Consider the following 20,582-nt stretch of genomic DNA (forward strand, 5'->3'; position numbering starts at 1 on the left):
CTTGACAGTGACAGAGTTCAGTTTACGATAGTCAGTGCACAACCGCACCTTACCTTGGGGTTTGGGCACCAAGATACAAGGTGAGGCCCAGGGGGACTCACAAGGTGTAGCCAGTCCATGATCCAAGAGGTATTGCACCTCAGCACGCATGACTTCCTTCTTGCTTGGGCTGATTCGGTAGAAGGGTTGACGAATCGGCCGGGTGTCGGGGAGCAGTTGGATGTCGTGCTGGGTAACATTACACTCTTGGGGATCATCTCTGAACAACTCTTGATGTTCTCTGAAGATCTTGACGAGAGGTGCACTATGATTATCCTGAAAGTATTTGGGAAGATCATTAAGGATTTCGGAATTAGAAAGCGCTGACTCCTTGTCAGTGCTTTCGGGAGGAGAAGCTGGGAAGGTCTCACTGTGGATGTAGGGTTCTGTGAATGTGGAATAGTTAGTCAAGACAGTGGGAGGAGTACCATTATATTGCTTCAGGAGGTTGACGTGGCACAGCTGGGTCTTCCGCCGCCTATCTGGAGTCTCTATCACATAATTATTATTATTCCTGCACTCTTTGACGCAGTAGGGTCCTGAAAATCTGTTCTGTAAAGGTGAACCTGGGATAGGGAAATAAGCAAGGACGAAGTCTCCCGGCTTGAATTTTCTTACTTTGCTGGTCTGGTCGTAATGAGTCTTCATTCTCACCTGGGCTTTCAATAGATTATCATGGGCAAAGCGGTGGACTCTCTCTAGAATGTGTTGAAGGTTTTGAAGAAACTGGGGCACATTCTGATGCTCACTGAAGGTGGCATCTCTGAGAGAGTCTTTGAAAGCCTTAAGGGGAGTACGGCACTTACGGCCGTAGAGCATCTCATAAGGAGATACTCCTAGGGACTCATTGGGGAGACTTCTGAAAATACACATTATTAGGTCAATCTGCTTATCCCAATCCTTCGAGGTTTCACTACAAAACTTTTTCAAGAGTGCTTTGATGGTCTGATGACTACGTTCAAGAGAACCCTGTGAAGCAGGATGATAGGGGCTGGACAATACCTGTTTGATGTTGAACTCCTCCAGTGTCCTTTTGAAGAGATCACTGGTGAAGTTGGTGCCACAGTCACTTTGAATCTCCCTGGGAAATCCGTATTGAGTGAAGATCTTCAATAGATGTTTGATAACCGTAGCAGCCGTGATGTTCTTCACTGGAACTGCTATGGGAAATCTGGTGGTAGGACACAGGATGGTTAGGATGTAGGCGTTACCTGAACTGGTCCGAGGTAAAGGACCAACACAGTCTATTATGAGTCTGTGGAAAGGTTCCGCAGGCACCTGTATGGGAATCAGTGGTGCTCTGGGAATGGAGACGTTCGGTTTGCCTGCCATCTGACATGTATGACACTGTTTTACGTACTGTTTGACGTTGTTTACCATACCTGGCCAGTAGTAGTCTTGACGAATCCCATGGTAAGTCTTGTTGAAGCCGTAGTGGGAGAATGCTCCATGGGCCAGGTGTAGAATAGTGGGCCGCAGGCTGGTGGGAATCACAAGTTGTTCGGTGTTGGCCCAATCGTCCTCCTCCTTCAGTTTACTGGGTCTATATCTGCGGTAGAGCAAGTCGTTCTCTAGGAAGAACCCAGGAATACTGTCGGGTTGTGTCTCAGCCTGGAAAAACAATGGTGTTAAAGTAAGATCTTCCCTCTGCAACTTACGGAACTCCAACTTGGTCAGATGCGGGGGGAGTTTCTGAGGGTCTTGAGGGACAGCGGTAGCAGTAGAGTCAGCTGGCTGTGGACGTGCGGCTTGTGCACGGGTGGTCACGAGAACCGGAGGAGAAACTTCATCACTCTCTTGAACCTCTGCTGGAACATACTCAAGAATAGGATTTATTGGCACAGAGTTACACACCTGGGGTTTGTCCATGACGATCAGGTTGGTCGGTTGCAGGTCTTCTGCCAAGTCGTTGCCTAGGAGAAGTTGCACTCCAGGCATGGGAAAAGGCTTTTCCCTGACGGCGACTTGGACTTCCCCGTTCACGTAGGGACAATCCAGGTGGACTCTGGCGAGAGGGTATGGAGTGGTAGCAGTGAGGTCAGTGATGAAGACTGTTTCCCCGGTGTAGACTATGTTGGGCACAGCCGACTTCAAGATGATCGATTGTAGAGCCGCTGTGTCCCTCAAGATCTTCAATTTGAAACGTCCCTCCGGATTTGAACCGTTGGCAGAGACAGTTCCAGTATACAGGTGGTTACTGAAAAGAGAAAGATCATTAACATTAACACCAACATTCATCACAGGCTTACCGGACTTAGGAGGAGTTGGTTTGGGTCTTTGTTGGTCAGTGGTTCCCTTGTATTGAGACTTACCACACTTGTCTATGGTATGTCCATAGAGTCTACAATACTTGCAGTACAGTTGTGAACCAGCTTGATCGGGGCTCACCTTCTCGTAACTGTACCACGACTTCTTACTGGAGGATGGTTCAGGTGTCAGCCGGTGGATGAGGCTGTAAGTGTCAGCCGACTTAGCACACTTCAGGTAGTCGGTTTCTTCTTTATCTGCTAAGTAGAGGCGGACAGGAGGTGGCACACGTCTCAAGAATTCTTCAACAAGCATCAGGTTGACGAGTTCTGTAAAAGTAGAGACATGTGCTGCTTCCAGCCATTTCATGAAATACCTCCGTTTCGTGTTAGCAAACTCAAGGAAGGTAGTGGTACTTGCCTTCAGGTGGTCACGGAATTTCCTTCTATAACTTTCTGTGGAAAGTAGGTAGGCGTCTAACACTGCTTGTTTCAGAGTGTAGTAGTCATTCTCAGACGCCAAAGTACTGAGTGTGACTGCAGCTCTACCTGTAAGATGGACTCTGAGAAGTGTGGCCCATTGGTCGACAGGCCAACTGAGTTGATTAGCAAGGGTTTCAAAGGTGGTAAAGAACACATCAACTTCTGCTTCTACAAAGGATGGCATTAACTTACTTGCATGTGATATATTAAAACTGACGGGAAGATTGGCAGTAGCTTGCTGGCGTTGAGCGAGGTGTGAAGTTTCCAACGTGTATTCCCGTTGACGACACTCAAGAGCCAGAGTCGCTTGTTGCTTGTCATGTTCGCGTTGTATTTCCAACTCGCGTCGTTTGGTTTCAAGCTGTACTCGTTCCCGCTCCTGGAGTAGTGCAACCTCACGTTCCTGGAGGGCGAGTCCACGTTCGTGTTCTTCTCTCCTCAAGGCAGCTTCACGTTCTCTGAGGGTGATTTCTCGTTCTTGTTCCTCTCTCCTCAAAGCAGCTGCTTCCCTTTGCTGTTCACGGGCTTCCCTTTGCTGCTCACGTTCAATCTTGGCCAGCTCTAGTTTGAGTTTCAGCGTTGCCAAATCAGTTTTATCTGCAATATAGTAAGTTTCATGAGTTTCAGAGTCTATCTTACCTTGCTCTAAATAGTAATCCAGCAACAGGTTGTGTAGGTCATTTTTGTTGGCTTGGTAGGGAACTTCTAGTTGATACTCATGTGCAAGAGTTTGTAGTTCAGTCCTCTTGGCACGACTTAAAGTCCCTATTTCACCTGCTGGATTTGCACGGAAAGTTTGGAGACGAAACATGGTGAAATTAGCAAATAAAGGTACACGAATATTCAATAATGAAATGTCAGAAACGGGACAACGTGGCAACTGGTACCTATCCTGTGTGATCTTTAACAATTAACGTTAAGTGAAAGATATTAAATGATTAAATTAAATCAAGGGCGCAGGAAATCTTGTACCCGGTACTCATGTAAGAGAATAAGGGCAAGAAAATCCTACTAACAAATGAAACAGAGTTTCGAAAACAAATGAAACAGTTAAATGCTTCAAAAGTAAAATTGGTAGTCCAAGGATGTAGGCATACCTTGCCAAGTCTCTATAGGACATAAAGCAAGTTTTTCCTACTGAATTTAATATGATACTTACAGAATTAGCGAATTTTTGTGCTCTGAGAAAATAAGCTAATTCCCTACCGTTGTATGTATCATCATCTCTGACTGACGTGTAGGGGTGCGAGGTGTCAACTGGTGACGAGAACTGCTGCTGAGGTCCCAATTCAGCAACTAAAGTTCGAGCTAGAGGAACTATGGCCCTCTTTGTCCTCCTACAGTCAGATTGCAGAAGATTGGGTACTCTTGACCCGGGGCAGACCACAGTACCAGGGTACCAATATGATGATCTGTCAGAATGAGAAATATTCAAGGGACATAGATGGTAAACACGAGTAATAACAAGGAGGGAGAGATGACCAATTAAGAGTATGACTGAGGCCTACAGTCACCACGTAATCCAAAGTTGTCTCACCTTCACTATATGTTACTCTCGTAATGCACAATACACCGCACCTTATAAAAAATGAAATTGAATGAAAAATAGTAAAGCTACGTTAACAAAGTTAAATACGCTTACCATAAATTACCACTTGGCACCAGTACCTGAGTGAAGCTCCCGGACAGGCCCCCATATAACTTGTGACGGTAACGCGTTGGTGTTCGGCTGTTTAAGGCTAGGGGTATGGCCTCGTCACATAGTTATAAAAAAAAAATAGAAAAACTGGAACTTCGTCTGTGGTAAGGTAAGGAGAAGACACACAAAACACAAGTAAAACTTTAACAATGAAATTTTAATTACGTTAAATAAATCAAAACATGAAAATAATGCACAAACAAATTCTTATAATAAAATCAATCAATCAAAATAATAAGAATACTTAAATGACACAATGAAAAGTTACGTTAAGGCAAAATAACAAGAAGTGCAACACAAAGGTAAGTGGGAGGTGCTGGAATATTGGCTTAAAGCCACCACCTCTCTCAGTACACGCTAACGTCTAGCTGGGAGGAGTGCTGGCTACGAAAGCACTGAACATTCTGAGGACTGATGTTGGGGCGACCCCAGACATCAGGTAGTATTGGGGGGGGCGAGGCAGGTGCAGCCAGACCGGCGACCAATCAGCGGAGCCGTAGCGATCAACGGGTAGTTTGGTGGTTGGAGTTCGAACAGGTGGCTGGCTGCATACGTTTCTGCTCACCCTGGCAAGCCTTGCTGGTGTTGTTGTCGTTGTTGGACATTTCTTCCATAGTCTTTTTATATAATTGTGAAGACGTAATTATGGAGGGAAGAGCAGGCTCAATCTCTTGAAGGAGATTATCGTCACAACTCTCCCCCGAAGCCTGCGGTTCTGGAAGAAGTACGTCGTTATGTGGTGGAGTAATGGATGGAGTCGCTTCTACTTCATAAACTCTGGAGAGGGCATCGGCTATGGTGTTGTCAGAACCCTTGATATAGCGGATCTCCAGGTTGAAGTCTTGTAAATACAGAGCCCATCGTAGAAGACGCTGGTTGGTGAATTGGGCTTGATGTAGGAAGCGGAGAGGGTTGTGGTCTGAGAAGATGGTGGTAGACCTGGCGCCTTGTAGGTACGGAGCGAAGTGTTGGAGGTTCAGGACGATGGATAGTAGCTCCTTTTCAATAGTGCTGTAGTTCCTCTGGTGTGGTTTCAGTTTGTAGCTGTAGTAGCTGACAGGTAGAACTTCCTCGCCTCGTTGTTGCATCAGGACACCACCAACGCCGGTACCACTGGCGTCGACATGAAGGACGAAAGGCTTGGTGATATCTGGAGAGGCGAGAATGGGGTTAGAACAGAGGAGGAATTTGAGTTGTTCAAAAGCAACGGTTTGCTGCATGGTCCAATTATACCGTTGCTTGGGACTGGTTAATAGAATTAGAGGTGTGGCGACTGTACTGAAATTCCTCACAAACCTACGGTAGTAAGAGGCAAGACCAAGGAAGCGCAGGAGCTGCTTCCTGGTGGTAGGCTGTGGATACTGTAGGATGGCTTGAGTGTGTGAGTCTAACGGAGCTATGCTGCCACTCCCTATAACATGACCCAGATAACGCACTTTACCTTTCGCGAAAGTGGACTTGCCCAGGTTGATGGTGAGGCCGGCTGTCAGGAGCTTGGAGAACAGACGTCGCAGCTGGAGCAGATGTTCACTCCAGGAGTTGGAGGCTACGACGATATCGTCCAGGTAGGCGTATGTGTTATCCAAGCCCTGGATGACACGGTTGACAGCTCTTTGAAAGGTGGCCGGGGCATTACATAGTCCGAAAGGAAGGCGTTCATATCTGAAAAGTCCAAAAGGAGTGATGAAGGCAGATATCTCTTTAGCGCGCTCCGTTAGACACACTTGATAGTACCCCTTAAGCAAGTCCACTTGGGACAAGTACTGGGCACTACCAATGGCATCAAGGATGTCATCTATCCTTGGCAAGGGGTAAGCATCCTTGACAGTGACAGAGTTCAGTTTACGATAGTCAGTGCACAACCGCACCTTACCTTGGGGTTTGGGCACCAAGATACAAGGTGAGGCCCAGGGGGACTCACAAGGTGTAGCCAGTCCATGATCCAAGAGGTATTGCACCTCAGCACGCATGACTTCCTTCTTGCTTGGGCTGATTCGGTAGAAGGGTTGACGAATCGGCCGGGTGTCGGGGAGCAGTTGGATGTCGTGCTGGGTAACATTACACTCTTGGGGATCATCTCTGAACAACTCTTGATGTTCTCTGAAGATCTTGACGAGAGGTGCACTATGATTATCCTGAAAGTATTTGGGAAGATCATTAAGGATTTCGGAATTAGAAAGCGCTGACTCCTTGTCAGTGCTTTCGGGAGGAGAAGCTGGGAAGGTCTCACTGTGGATGTAGGGTTCTGTGAATGTGGAATAGTTAGTCAAGACAGTGGGAGGAGTACCATTATATTGCTTCAGGAGGTTGACGTGGCACAGCTGGGTCTTCCGCCGCCTATCTGGAGTCTCTATCACATAATTATTATTATTCCTGCACTCTTTGACGCAGTAGGGTCCTGAAAATCTGTTCTGTAAAGGTGAACCTGGGATAGGGAAATAAGCAAGGACGAAGTCTCCCGGCTTGAATTTTCTTACTTTGCTGGTCTGGTCGTAATGAGTCTTCATTCTCACCTGGGCTTTCAATAGATTATCATGGGCAAAGCGGTGGACTCTCTCTAGAATGTGTTGAAGGTTTTGAAGAAACTGGGGCACATTCTGATGCTCACTGAAGGTGGCATCTCTGAGAGAGTCTTTGAAAGCCTTAAGGGGAGTACGGCACTTACGGCCGTAGAGCATCTCATAAGGAGATACTCCTAGGGACTCATTGGGGAGACTTCTGAAAATACACATTATTAGGTCAATCTGCTTATCCCAATCCTTCGAGGTTTCACTACAAAACTTTTTCAAGAGTGCTTTGATGGTCTGATGACTACGTTCAAGAGAACCCTGTGAAGCAGGATGATAGGGGCTGGACAATACCTGTTTGATGTTGAACTCCTCCAGTGTCCTTTTGAAGAGATCACTGGTGAAGTTGGTGCCACAGTCACTTTGAATCTCCCTGGGAAATCCGTATTGAGTGAAGATCTTCAATAGATGTTTGATAACCGTAGCAGCCGTGATGTTCTTCACTGGAACTGCTATGGGAAATCTGGTGGTAGGACACAGGATGGTTAGGATGTAGGCGTTACCTGAACTGGTCCGAGGTAAAGGACCAACACAGTCTATTATGAGTCTGTGGAAAGGTTCCGCAGGCACCTGTATGGGAATCAGTGGTGCTCTGGGAATGGAGACGTTCGGTTTGCCTGCCATCTGACATGTATGACACTGTTTTACGTACTGTTTGACGTTGTTTACCATACCTGGCCAGTAGTAGTCTTGACGAATCCCATGGTAAGTCTTGTTGAAGCCGTAGTGGGAGAATGCTCCATGGGCCAGGTGTAGAATAGTGGGCCGCAGGCTGGTGGGAATCACAAGTTGTTCGGTGTTGGCCCAATCGTCCTCCTCCTTCAGTTTACTGGGTCTATATCTGCGGTAGAGCAAGTCGTTCTCTAGGAAGAACCCAGGAATACTGTCGGGTTGTGTCTCAGCCTGGAAAAACAATGGTGTTAAAGTAAGATCTTCCCTCTGCAACTTACGGAACTCCAACTTGGTCAGATGCGGGGGGAGTTTCTGAGGGTCTTGAGGGACAGCGGTAGCAGTAGAGTCAGCTGGCTGTGGACGTGCGGCTTGTGCACGGGTGGTCACGAGAACCGGAGGAGAAACTTCATCACTCTCTTGAACCTCTGCTGGAACATACTCAAGAATAGGATTTATTGGCACAGAGTTACACACCTGGGGTTTGTCCATGACGATCAGGTTGGTCGGTTGCAGGTCTTCTGCCAAGTCGTTGCCTAGGAGAAGTTGCACTCCAGGCATGGGAAAAGGCTTTTCCCTGACGGCGACTTGGACTTCCCCGTTCACGTAGGGACAATCCAGGTGGACTCTGGCGAGAGGGTATGGAGTGGTAGCAGTGAGGTCAGTGATGAAGACTGTTTCCCCGGTGTAGACTATGTTGGGCACAGCCGACTTCAAGATGATCGATTGTAGAGCCGCTGTGTCCCTCAAGATCTTCAATTTGAAACGTCCCTCCGGATTTGAACCGTTGGCAGAGACAGTTCCAGTATACAGGTGGTTACTGAAAAGAGAAAGATCATTAACATTAACACCAACATTCATCACAGGCTTACCGGACTTAGGAGGAGTTGGTTTGGGTCTTTGTTGGTCAGTGGTTCCCTTGTATTGAGACTTACCACACTTGTCTATGGTATGTCCATAGAGTCTACAATACTTGCAGTACAGTTGTGAACCAGCTTGATCGGGGCTCACCTTCTCGTAACTGTACCACGACTTCTTACTGGAGGATGGTTCAGGTGTCAGCCGGTGGATGAGGCTGTAAGTGTCAGCCGACTTAGCACACTTCAGGTAGTCGGTTTCTTCTTTATCTGCTAAGTAGAGGCGGACAGGAGGTGGCACACGTCTCAAGAATTCTTCAACAAGCATCAGGTTGACGAGTTCTGTAAAAGTAGAGACATGTGCTGCTTCCAGCCATTTCATGAAATACCTCCGTTTCGTGTTAGCAAACTCAAGGAAGGTAGTGGTACTTGCCTTCAGGTGGTCACGGAATTTCCTTCTATAACTTTCTGTGGAAAGTAGGTAGGCGTCTAACACTGCTTGTTTCAGAGTGTAGTAGTCATTCTCAGACGCCAAAGTACTGAGTGTGACTGCAGCTCTACCTGTAAGATGGACTCTGAGAAGTGTGGCCCATTGGTCGACAGGCCAACTGAGTTGATTAGCAAGGGTTTCAAAGGTGGTAAAGAACACATCAACTTCTGCTTCTACAAAGGATGGCATTAACTTACTTGCATGTGATATATTAAAACTGACGGGAAGATTGGCAGTAGCTTGCTGGCGTTGAGCGAGGTGTGAAGTTTCCAACGTGTATTCCCGTTGACGACACTCAAGAGCCAGAGTCGCTTGTTGCTTGTCATGTTCGCGTTGTATTTCCAACTCGCGTCGTTTGGTTTCAAGCTGTACTCGTTCCCGCTCCTGGAGTAGTGCAACCTCACGTTCCTGGAGGGCGAGTCCACGTTCGTGTTCTTCTCTCCTCAAGGCAGCTTCACGTTCTCTGAGGGTGATTTCTCGTTCTTGTTCCTCTCTCCTCAAAGCAGCTGCTTCCCTTTGCTGTTCACGGGCTTCCCTTTGCTGCTCACGTTCAATCTTGGCCAGCTCTAGTTTGAGTTTCAGCGTTGCCAAATCAGTTTTATCTGCAATATAGTAAGTTTCATGAGTTTCAGAGTCTATCTTACCTTGCTCTAAATAGTAATCCAGCAACAGGTTGTGTAGGTCATTTTTGTTGGCTTGGTAGGGAACTTCTAGTTGATACTCATGTGCAAGAGTTTGTAGTTCAGTCCTCTTGGCACGACTTAAAGTCCCTATTTCACCTGCTGGATTTGCACGGAAAGTTTGGAGACGAAACATGGTGAAATTAGCAAATAAAGGTACACGAATATTCAATAATGAAATGTCAGAAACGGGACAACGTGGCAACTGGTACCTATCCTGTGTGATCTTTAACAATTAACGTTAAGTGAAAGATATTAAATGATTAAATTAAATCAAGGGCGCAGGAAATCTTGTACCCGGTACTCATGTAAGAGAATAAGGGCAAGAAAATCCTACTAACAAATGAAACAGAGTTTCGAAAACAAATGAAACAGTTAAATGCTTCAAAAGTAAAATTGGTAGTCCAAGGATGTAGGCATACCTTGCCAAGTCTCTATAGGACATAAAGCAAGTTTTTCCTACTGAATTTAATATGATACTTACAGAATTAGCGAATTTTTGTGCTCTGAGAAAATAAGCTAATTCCCTACCGTTGTATGTATCATCATCTCTGACTGACGTGTAGGGGTGCGAGGTGTCAACTGGTGACGAGAACTGCTGCTGAGGTCCCAATTCAGCAACTAAAGTTCGAGCTAGAGGAACTATGGCCCTCTTTGTCCTCCTACAGTCAGATTGCAGAAGATTGGGTACTCTTGACCCGGGGCAGACCACAGTACCAGGGTACCAATATGATGATCTGTCAGAATGAGAAATATTCAAGGGACATAGATGGTAAACACGAGTAATAACAAGGAGGGAGAGATGACCAATTAAGAGTATGACTGAGGCCTACAGTCACCACGTAATCCAAAGTTGTCTCACCTTCACTATATGTTACTCTCGTAATGCACAATACACCGCACCTTATAAAAAATGAAATTGAATGAAAAATAGTAAAGCTACGTTAACAAAGTTAAATACGCTTACCATAAATTACCACTTGGCACCAGTACCTGAGTGAAGCTCCCGGACAGGCCCCCATATAACTTGTGACGGTAACGCGTTGGTGTTCGGCTGTTTAAGGCTAGGGGTATGGCCTCGTCACATAGTTATAAAAAAAAAATAGAAAAACTGGAACTTCGTCTGTGGTAAGGTAAGGAGAAGACACACAAAACACAAGTAAAACTTTAACAATGAAATTTTAATTACGTTAAATAAATCAAAACATGAAAATAATGCACAAACAAATTCTTATAATAAAATCAATCAATCAAAATAATAAGAATACTTAAATGACACAATGAAAAGTTACGTTAAGGCAAAATAACAAGAAGTGCAACACAAAGGTAAGTGGGAGGTGCTGGAATATTGGCTTAAAGCCACCACCTCTCTCAGTACACGCTAACGTCTAGCTGGGAGGAGTGCTGGCTACGAAAGCACTGAACATTCTGAGGACTGATGTTGGGGCGACCCCAGACATCAGGTAGTATTGGGGGGGGCGAGGCAGGTGCAGCCAGACCGGCGACCAATCAGCGGAGCCGTAGCGATCAACGGGTAGTTTGGTGGTTGGAGTTCGAACAGGTGGCTGGCTGCATACGTTTCTGCTCACCCTGGCAAGCCTTGCTGGTGTTGTTGTCGTTGTTGGACATTTCTTCCATAGTCTTTTTATATAATTGTGAAGACGTAATTATGGAGGGAAGAGCAGGCTCAATCTCTTGAAGGAGATTATCGTCACAATATATATATATATATATATATATATATATATATATATATATATATATATATATATATATATATATATATATATATTTACTCATAAAAAAATTGGTAAGATACTTTGTATAAAAAATTATTTTGTATATTTGATATAAAGCCACTTTTCATCGGATAATTAATGGTATGTATATTAAATTCAATCTTTTTAAAATACGAATTGAAAACAGAAATTCTTTTGAGCACAACAATCTATAATGTCTCTAGCCTTGCCCCAGGCTCTCCTCCCTCCTATCTATACATCTACAGGCCTCGTCTATATCTGAGTTCCACAGGTTAAACGTGGTGCGCCTTGGGGAACTGGACTTTAACTCAGACACAGAGGCGAATTCGGCTCCTGTTGACTACGAGATTGAGGAGATCATCATCCACCCAAACTTTAGGTAGGTAGTCTGCAGGAGGCTGATGTTCCTTCTTGTTGCAGGCAACGAGTCACAATAACGTCGTTAAATTATGTTGACCAGACCACACACACTAGAAGGTGAAGGGACGACGACGTTTCGGTCCGTCCTGGACCATTCTCAAGTCGACTGAGAATGGTCCAGGACGGACCAAAACGCCGTCGTCCCTTCACCTTCTAGTGTGTGGTCTGGTCAATATAATTCCTTCTTGTTATTAATCATTTTACTATTTAATTTACTCTCTTACTGTATTCTTCCAAGGCCGTTATGTAATCGGCTCGTAAATACGTCAATATTATATTATTCTTTGCTCGATTATTTACATTTAATAAATCAAAATACTGTGTCAGGGGGAAAAAAGAGTTTCACGTGGGGGTTCTATTGGAAATTATTGGATATTTTAGTGTATTAGGATATTAATGTGTGTCCTACTTTGGTCCAGCAGGATCTCTGGATGTCTCTATAACACATGCAAGTGTGGTAACCCTGAGAGCACCTTGCTACTCCCTCTATCAGGAGTAGAACTTGCAACTCTGTGATTCCACAGCAACTTGCAACTTTTAATTCCCTCAGAAATTGGCACCCTTCCATTCATCAGCAACCGATCCTGCCTTACTCTCACGCAATCCTGGCGTGTCCTCACCCAATCATGCCGTGTTCTTACGTAATCCTGCCTTGCCCTCACCCAATCCTGCCGTGTCCTCACCCAATCCTGCCGTGTTCTTACGTAATCCTGCCTTGCCCTCACCCAATCCTGGCGCGTCCTCACCCAATCCTGCCGTGTCCTCGCTCAATCGTGTCGTGTCATCAACAGATGCTGCGATGACCTCGACCCATGCAGCCGTGTCCTAAACCCCAGCCTACCGAGCCATAACACACACACACACACACGTGTCCATATTCAGAACTTCCATTATCTAACCCATTTATCCATATCGCGAGTCTCCCACGCCCTCTCTCTTGCCCCAGCCCTCTCTTACCCCAGCAACTCATTCTCGTCTCGCAAGTGAGAGGACTTAGTGAAAGGTGGGTCGATTGGAGCCCCTTTACACGTACCAAGCCATTGGGGAGGACCGTATTCCGAGGAGGAAAACGCCGGGGAATAACCTAACCGGTTTCAGCTCTTGGTTTAACTCCTCGCGTAGATATGATAACCAAACCACATATCAGAATATGAAGAAACGACGGCGTTTCGCACCGTCCTGGACCGTTATCAAGTCGTGTGACTGGATAATGGTCAAGGAAGAACCGAAATGTCGTCGTCGCTGCTTCAACTTCTGACGTATGGTTTGGTCATGCCATTCTCAGCCACGTTATTGTGACTCATCTGCTCCTCACGTAGATGCTATTTTTCTATCTCTTCCGTGTTTATATTCCGACTAACCATGCCCCCGTGTCCACAGCGACCAAACCCGCGTGCGATATAACGACATAGCGCTGCTGAAGACATTCGAAACGATCGCATTCAACGAATTCGTCTTCCCTTACTGCCTGACGAGGGTACGTCCGGAGCCTATGACGCTCGTCACCGGCGCCGGCTTCGGCCTTATTAATGAAAGTGAGTTTCTCCTCTCTTAACTTTGGATTGAATTCTGTTCTAAATGTCGGGTCACCTGTGGCGTTACCTGCTCTGCTGTTATAGACTAAGTTATGGTAGGTTATTGTAAACAGACAGAAGGTTATGAAGGAACAACAACACTCTCTTCATAAATTTGTGTGTAATATTACAGAATGGAAACAAATACTGAAATATTAATAAGAAATACGTATGGCGCTCGAGCGCCACATATTTGTGAGAGATAGAATACATAGTAAAGTCATGTTAAGTAACTATATCACAGTGGAAGCCCATCAACCAGCTCCAGGAATTATATCTTTCCATGAGATCTTCACATTTAATCTTTGTTCACCTTAACTAAATCGCCCCAGATAACTGGGTCAAGGTTCTCACAAGCCTTATTATAGAATGGATTTGTATCTTTAATATATAGAGCAGCAGAAATTCTCTCTATGTGTCTGTCTGTGTATCTGTGTGTCCGTATGTCTGTGTGTCCGTGTGACTTTGTGTCTGTGTGTGTGTGTGTGTCCGTATGTTTGTGTGTCTATTCAAATCGAGAAAAACGTATTTGCGGAGGGGGTGAAGATGAGTCTACAGACACAGTGTCCGTATTATGTTTTAAACTGTGTCATATGTGAATATTGAGCTCTATTGTGATTTCTCTGTGTACTGTATTGGTGGTTTGTAGCATTGATACTGACAAATACTGTCGTATCATAATAATCGAAGTCTGTAAAGTATTGCCATTATGCCAATTCTCATCTCAAGAATCACCGACACATCTCATCATTCTCTTCTGACGTCATGTACTTAATTAGAACGCAGCGTGACATTAGTTTAATGGATATATACGACTTCAGCTCCTGGGCTCTGCCTAGAGCGATGATATTTGAATAAATAATATTCAAAGATATTCAAACAAGTCATAATCAGGACTTCCACTTGACGTAGTATACATGGATTTTCCTAAAGCCTTTGACAAAGTACCTCATGAAAGACTAGCAAGGGAATGACAGGCACGTGGAATAAATGGACGAATGCTAGAATGGATAACACCATGAATAAAACAGAGAAAACAAAGAGTGATGCTAATTGGGAATGCATCTGATTAGAGAAATGTGGTATGTGGGGTACCACAGGGATCCATTTTGGGGCAAACCCTTTTTGTCAAATATATCAATGACATAGATGAGAATATTACAAACCACATCATGAAATTTGCAGGTGAAACACAGATTTATGGCAAAGTGGGAAATTATAATGATGTTGGAGCGTTACAAAGAGATCTGCAGGAACTCCACAAATGATGAAATATCGCATTTGCCATATTTAAAATGCTTTTTAATATTGACAAATACACAACCCTGCACGTGGGGCACAACAACCAGCGCCACAACTACCAAATTAATAACATTACATTACAACAGATGGATGTGGAAAAGGACCTTGGAATCAAAACACACCACTCAATGAAAGTTACACAGCAGGTAGGAACAGCAGTTAAAAAAGCTAACTAAACACATGGAATAATCAAGCGTACCTCCAGTTTCAAGGAAAAGAAGGTAGTGATTCAAAGGTATAAATCTCTGGTGCGCCCCCATTTGAATTACTGTTTGCAAGCATGGAGACAAAATTATATTCCGCAAGAGAATATAGCCGCTCTGGAGAAAATGCAACACCGGTCAACAAAAATCATTCCAGAGGGAAGACATCTCACATATCAGGAACAAATTGTTGTTCCGGAAATGTTGATCCGGAAAATTTCTTCAAAAGGTCAGGGGTAACCTAAAGAAGGATCAACGGATTCAACTTCAACAAGCCACAATATAGGACTGAAAACAGGAGAGGCTTTTTCACCCACAGGGTTATTAACCCATGGAACCGCCTACCTGCCGAAGCCGTTAATGCCAAACCGCTGATGGGTTTTAAAGCACAGCTTAAAAAGATCATCTGGGCAAACGGGAGGTGGGGGGGCTTCGACAAGCCGCTGGCTTCCTGTCTTCGTCGAGGCTATTGGTTTTAGTGGCTCTCGGGTAAACTCGAAGCTTTGGTAGAAGCTTCCCATGACATGATTACCATTTTCTGTTTTGAGCACCGCAAACAGACTCCAGAAAATGCGGTTTGTGAGGGACACTGAGGTAGAAAGTGGCCATAATAACCCATGATTTTCGTATTTTAATTTAATCCTGAGGCCCTAATGGGACGGCCATAATAATATGGATATTACAATGATGATCGTGTGGAATGATGATCGTCTGCAGTGATGATCTGGCTCTTGTTCTTCACCCGAAAAGAGTCGGATACTAAAAGCATTTTGAGAAAAAAAGGATTACGGTTAATTGAAATCATGATAATAAAACCTTTAAAAAGTATGATTATTTAGTTGATGAGATACATGATGCATCTCATACTCCGTGTTGTACCGAGCGTGACTCTGAGGCTTTTTACGAGCAAGGAGACTCACTAAGATGACGGTACCTGGAACAGCTTATTGTAAATGTACATCTCAGCTTAAGACATTATTATTAAGTTGACCAGACCACACACTAGAAATTGAAGGGACGACGACGTTTCGGTCCGTCCTGGACCATTCTCAAGTCGACAATCGACTTGAGAATGGTCCAGGACGGACCGAAACGTCGTCGTCCCTTCAATTTCTAGTGTGTGGTCTGGTCAACATACTTCAGCCTCGTTATTGTGACTCATCGCCTGCACATTATTATTAAGCCTCTTCCTTTTATTTATTTTTAGTATACATTATTATTTGTGACATATGGTTCTGGTGATGGGTGAAGATGAGCTGTAATGTATGATTAACAATTTGTTTATGCCACATATTTTAGTATTTGTTAATAAATAAATAAATAAATATGTTTATTCAGGTAAGGTACATACATACAAGTGATGTTACATTAATGGATTGATATATAGATAGAGCTAGTACATACAATGCCTAAAGCCACTATTACGCAATGCGTTTCGGGCAATTACGCAATGCGTTTCGGGATATAATGATAATGATAAAGAAGCTTATGTTTTGACAGATATTGGAGAGTAACTGACAGAGGTCTTTGTCCGCTAACTGATAACTATTTTCTGCCACAACTGGCAAATTATCTACTAGTAAAACATAAGATTTTCAATAGCAACTTAGAGAAATAATTTGGTTTGCAATTTATATGCGGAAGGGAAAAGTACCCCCACATTAACCCATGCGCTTGTTGATCCCGGCAGCCCACCAGTCACCCATCCTGCAGGAGGTGGAGCTGAAGGTGGTGGAGACGGGCGAGTGTCAGTACAGATTCATCAAGGAGAACTTAGAGCCCCATCTGCGGCTGCTGTACCCAGAGCTCCTGCAGGGCAAGGACATCATGTGTGCCTCCTTCCCCGAGAGAAGAACCTGTCAGGTGAGACGCTCTTATTACACTGCAGTAGGTGTAATGATCGAGGCATTTTGTTCACAGCTCGTTGTTGAAATTTCTTCTCTAATCGAAAGTCAATTTATTTTCTTAGAGATTAACAGGAATAGAGATTAACAGGTATTAAATATTTCTATTGTCTGGCATGTGGTAGTATTTACTAAACTGTCTAAATTTTAATAACTATATAATGATAAAATATCTTATTCACACACGCATACTCGCAATCTATGTGAGTATGATGTAGATTTTATATTTATTCATAATAATTTATATAATTATGAATTAATTATATATTTTTATTTATTCATGTGTGAATATATGACTGGGTGATCACTGATGATTTTTGTTATACAATGGTTTCTGTGAATGGCGTGAGCACCATCACTCAAGTGCTGCCACTTGAGCTTGAACACGACGCGCTGACTCTGCTTCCTCCTCCTCCTCCCTATAGGGCGACTCCGGCGGGCCGCTGTTCCTGGATGATCCACAGGGGCGTCGCTTCCTGGTGGGGATCGTGGGATCCGGCATCTCCTGTCGAAACATCGGCATCTCCGTGCTGCCTGGTTTCTACATCAGCGTGGCAGACCACATCGACTTCATCGACAGCGTCTTGTACGGCGGCCTGTAGCGCCCTCTGCTACGCGTCACCTGTGGCTCTGAGATCATTTTCACATACTTTAGTGTCAGTCTGCATACCTCGTTCAATATCGTGAGAGTCATGTGTCATCTGAGATTAGTATTATCTCATAGATCATCGTTTGGGGTCTTTATATGTATATTGATACTTTAATTGTTAGTCTATGTGACAACATAATCATGGTCACAGACGCTCACTGTAGTGACAGTGAGAGTCACGTAACTTACGGTGGTATCACGTAACGCTCTCGTCTAACGATCACGTGACCGAGTCCTCTTGGGCACGTTATCAGAGATAAAGTTCGTGATCTAACTATACGATAGACTGTTCTTCTCATTGGCGATCCAGGATTGACTCAGGTGGATAGTCTCCCTCTTGTCTTAAAAGTCGCGCATGTTCGATGTGTGAGGCGACAGTAAGATTAGCAAGATGTCTTTGTTGGTGCGTGAGGGCCGGAAAGTTGCTGGAATGTCTCAGGATATATATATATATATATATATATATATATATATATATATATATATATATATATATATATATATATATATATATATATATATATATATATATATATATATGTTGTACCTAGTAGCCAGAAAGTCGTACTCGGCCTACTATGCAAGGCCCGATTTGCCTAATAAGCCAAGTTTTCCTGAATTAATATATTTTCTCTAATTTTTTTCTTATGAAATGATAAAGCTACCCATTTCATTATGTATGAGGTCAATTTTTTTTATTGGAGTTAAAATTAACGTAGATATATGACCGAACCTAACCAACCCTACCTAACCTAACCTAACCTATCTTTATAGGTTAGGTTAGGTTAGGTAGCAGAAAAAGTTAGGTTAGGTTAGGTTAGGTAGGTTAGGTAGTCGAAAAACAATTAATTATACGACATATATATATATATATATATATATATATATATATATATATATATATATATATATGTGTATATCACGAAAATAAACACGTGATTAAGAATGTGACAATGTCAGACCACGGAGGAAAAATGAAACAGGAAATTTCCTTAAGTACTTTCGTATATTAAATACATCTTCAGAAGGTCAAGGTCACCTTCTGAACATGTATTTAATATACGAAAGTACTTAAATAAATTTCCTGTTTCATTTTTCCTCCGTGGTCTGACATTGTCATATATATATATATGTCGTACCTAGTAGCCAGAACGTACTTCTCAGCCTACTATGCAAGGCCCGATTTGCCTAATAAGCCAAGTTTTTATGAATTAATTGTTTTTCGACTACATAACCTACCTAACCTAACCTAACCTAACTTTTTCGGCTACCTAACCTAACCTAACCTATAAAGATAGGTTAGGTAGGGTTGGTTAGGTTCGATCATATATCTACGTTAATTTTAACTCCAATAAAAAAAATTGACCTCATACATAATGAAATGGGTAGCTTTATCATTTCATAAGAAAAAAATTAGAGAAAATATATTAATTCAGGAAAACGTGGCTTATTAGGCAAATCGGGCCTTGCATAGTAGGCTGAGAAGTGCGTTCTGGCTACTAGGTACGACATATATATATATATGTCGTACCTGTCGTACCTTTAATAATATATATATATATATTATTAAATATGACCGAAAAAGTAAGATTAATAATTCTAACACGAATTTTCTCAATCTTTCGTACATTACGCTTCACTGTTGGAGGTAAATCAAAAATTAATTCTCCAAAATTCATTTTTATTTCTAGTCTGACGCGACACGGGCGCGTTTCGTAAAACTTATTACATTTTCAAAGACTTTAGTTCACAAATACACAACTGAATAGAACTTACGTATCTCCGAGTTTATATCTACATTTGAGTGAGGTGGGAGGGGTGATGTGGCATTAACACAAGACAGAACAAGAGGGGATATTAATAGGGTATTAAAAGTATCAACACAAGACAGAACACAAACAATGGGTATTGAATAGAAGTGTTTGTAGAAAGCCTATTGGTCCATATTTCTTGATGCTTCTATATTGGAGCGGAGTCTTGAGGTGGGTAGAATATAGTTGTGCAATAATTGGCTGTTGATTGCTGGTGTTGACTTCTTGATGTGTAGTGCCTCGCAAACGTCAAGCCGCCTGCTATCGCTGTATCTATCGATGATTTCTGTGTTGTTTACTAGGATTTCTCTGGCGATGGTTTGGTTGTGGGAAGAGATTATATGTTCCTTAATGGAGCCCTGTTGCTTATGCATCGTTAAACGCCTAGAAAGAGATGTTGTTGTCTTGCCTATATACTGGGTTTTTTGGAGCTTACAGTCCCCACGTGGGCATTTGAAGGCATAGACGACGTTAGTCTCTTTTAAAGCGTTCTGTTTTGTGTCTGGAGAGTTTCTCATGAGTAGGCTGGCCGTTTTTCTGGTTTTATAGTAAATCGTCAGTTGTATCCTCTGATTTTTGTCTGTAGGGATAACGTTTCTATTAACAATATCCTTCAGGACCCTTTCCTCCGTTTTATGAGCTGTGGAAAAGAAGTTCCTGTAAAATAGTCTAATAGAGGGTATAGGTGTTGTGTTAGTTGTCTCTTCAGAGGTTGCATGGCTTTTCACTTTCCTTCTTATGATGTCTTCGACGAAACCATATTGGAGAAGCCGTTATTGACTAGGACCTGCCTTACCCTACAGAGTTCTTCGTCGACTTGCTTCCATTCTGAGCTGTGGCTGAGAGCACGGTCGACATATGCGTTAACAACACTCCTCTTGTACCTGCCGGGGCAGTCGCTGTTGGCATTTAGGCACATTCCTATGTTTGTTTCCTTAGTGTAGACTGCAGTGTGGAAACCTCCGCCCTTTTCCATGACTGTTACATCTAGAAAAGGCAGCTTACCATCCTTTTCCGTCTCGTAAGTGAAACGCAGCACGGAACTCTGCTCAAATGCCTCCTTCAGCTCCTGCAGATGTCTGACATCAGGTACCTGTGTAAAAATGTCGTCAACATACCTGCAGTATATGGCCGGTTTCAAGTTCATGTCGACTAAGACTTTTTGCTCGATGGTACCCATATAGAAGTTTGCAAACAGGACACCTAGGGGAGAACCCATGGCGACCCCA

At 43.5% G+C, this 20,582-nt stretch overlaps 1 protein-coding gene across 1 annotated transcript in view; it reads left to right on the plus strand.

Moving 5' to 3' along the window:
- The window catches only part of LOC138360796 (CLIP domain-containing serine protease B15-like), a 37,347-nt gene extending 19,370 nt beyond the window's left edge, over nucleotides 1-17,977 (plus strand). Inside the window, exons 9-12 of the mRNA XM_069320341.1 lie at nucleotides 11,762-11,869; nucleotides 13,291-13,445; nucleotides 16,680-16,852; nucleotides 17,319-17,977. Coding sequence (XP_069176442.1) covers nucleotides 11,762-11,869; nucleotides 13,291-13,445; nucleotides 16,680-16,852; nucleotides 17,319-17,495 — 613 coding nt within the window. The 3' untranslated portion in view covers nucleotides 17,496-17,977. The remainder of the gene's footprint in view (nucleotides 1-11,761; nucleotides 11,870-13,290; nucleotides 13,446-16,679; nucleotides 16,853-17,318) is intronic.
- The last annotated feature ends 2,605 nt before the right edge of the window (nucleotides 17,978-20,582 follow it).

This window comes from Procambarus clarkii, unplaced genomic scaffold, assembly GCF_040958095.1.
Source record: "Procambarus clarkii isolate CNS0578487 unplaced genomic scaffold, FALCON_Pclarkii_2.0 HiC_scaffold_118, whole genome shotgun sequence".
In the NCBI taxonomy this organism is placed as follows: domain Eukaryota; kingdom Metazoa; phylum Arthropoda; class Malacostraca; order Decapoda; family Cambaridae; genus Procambarus; species Procambarus clarkii.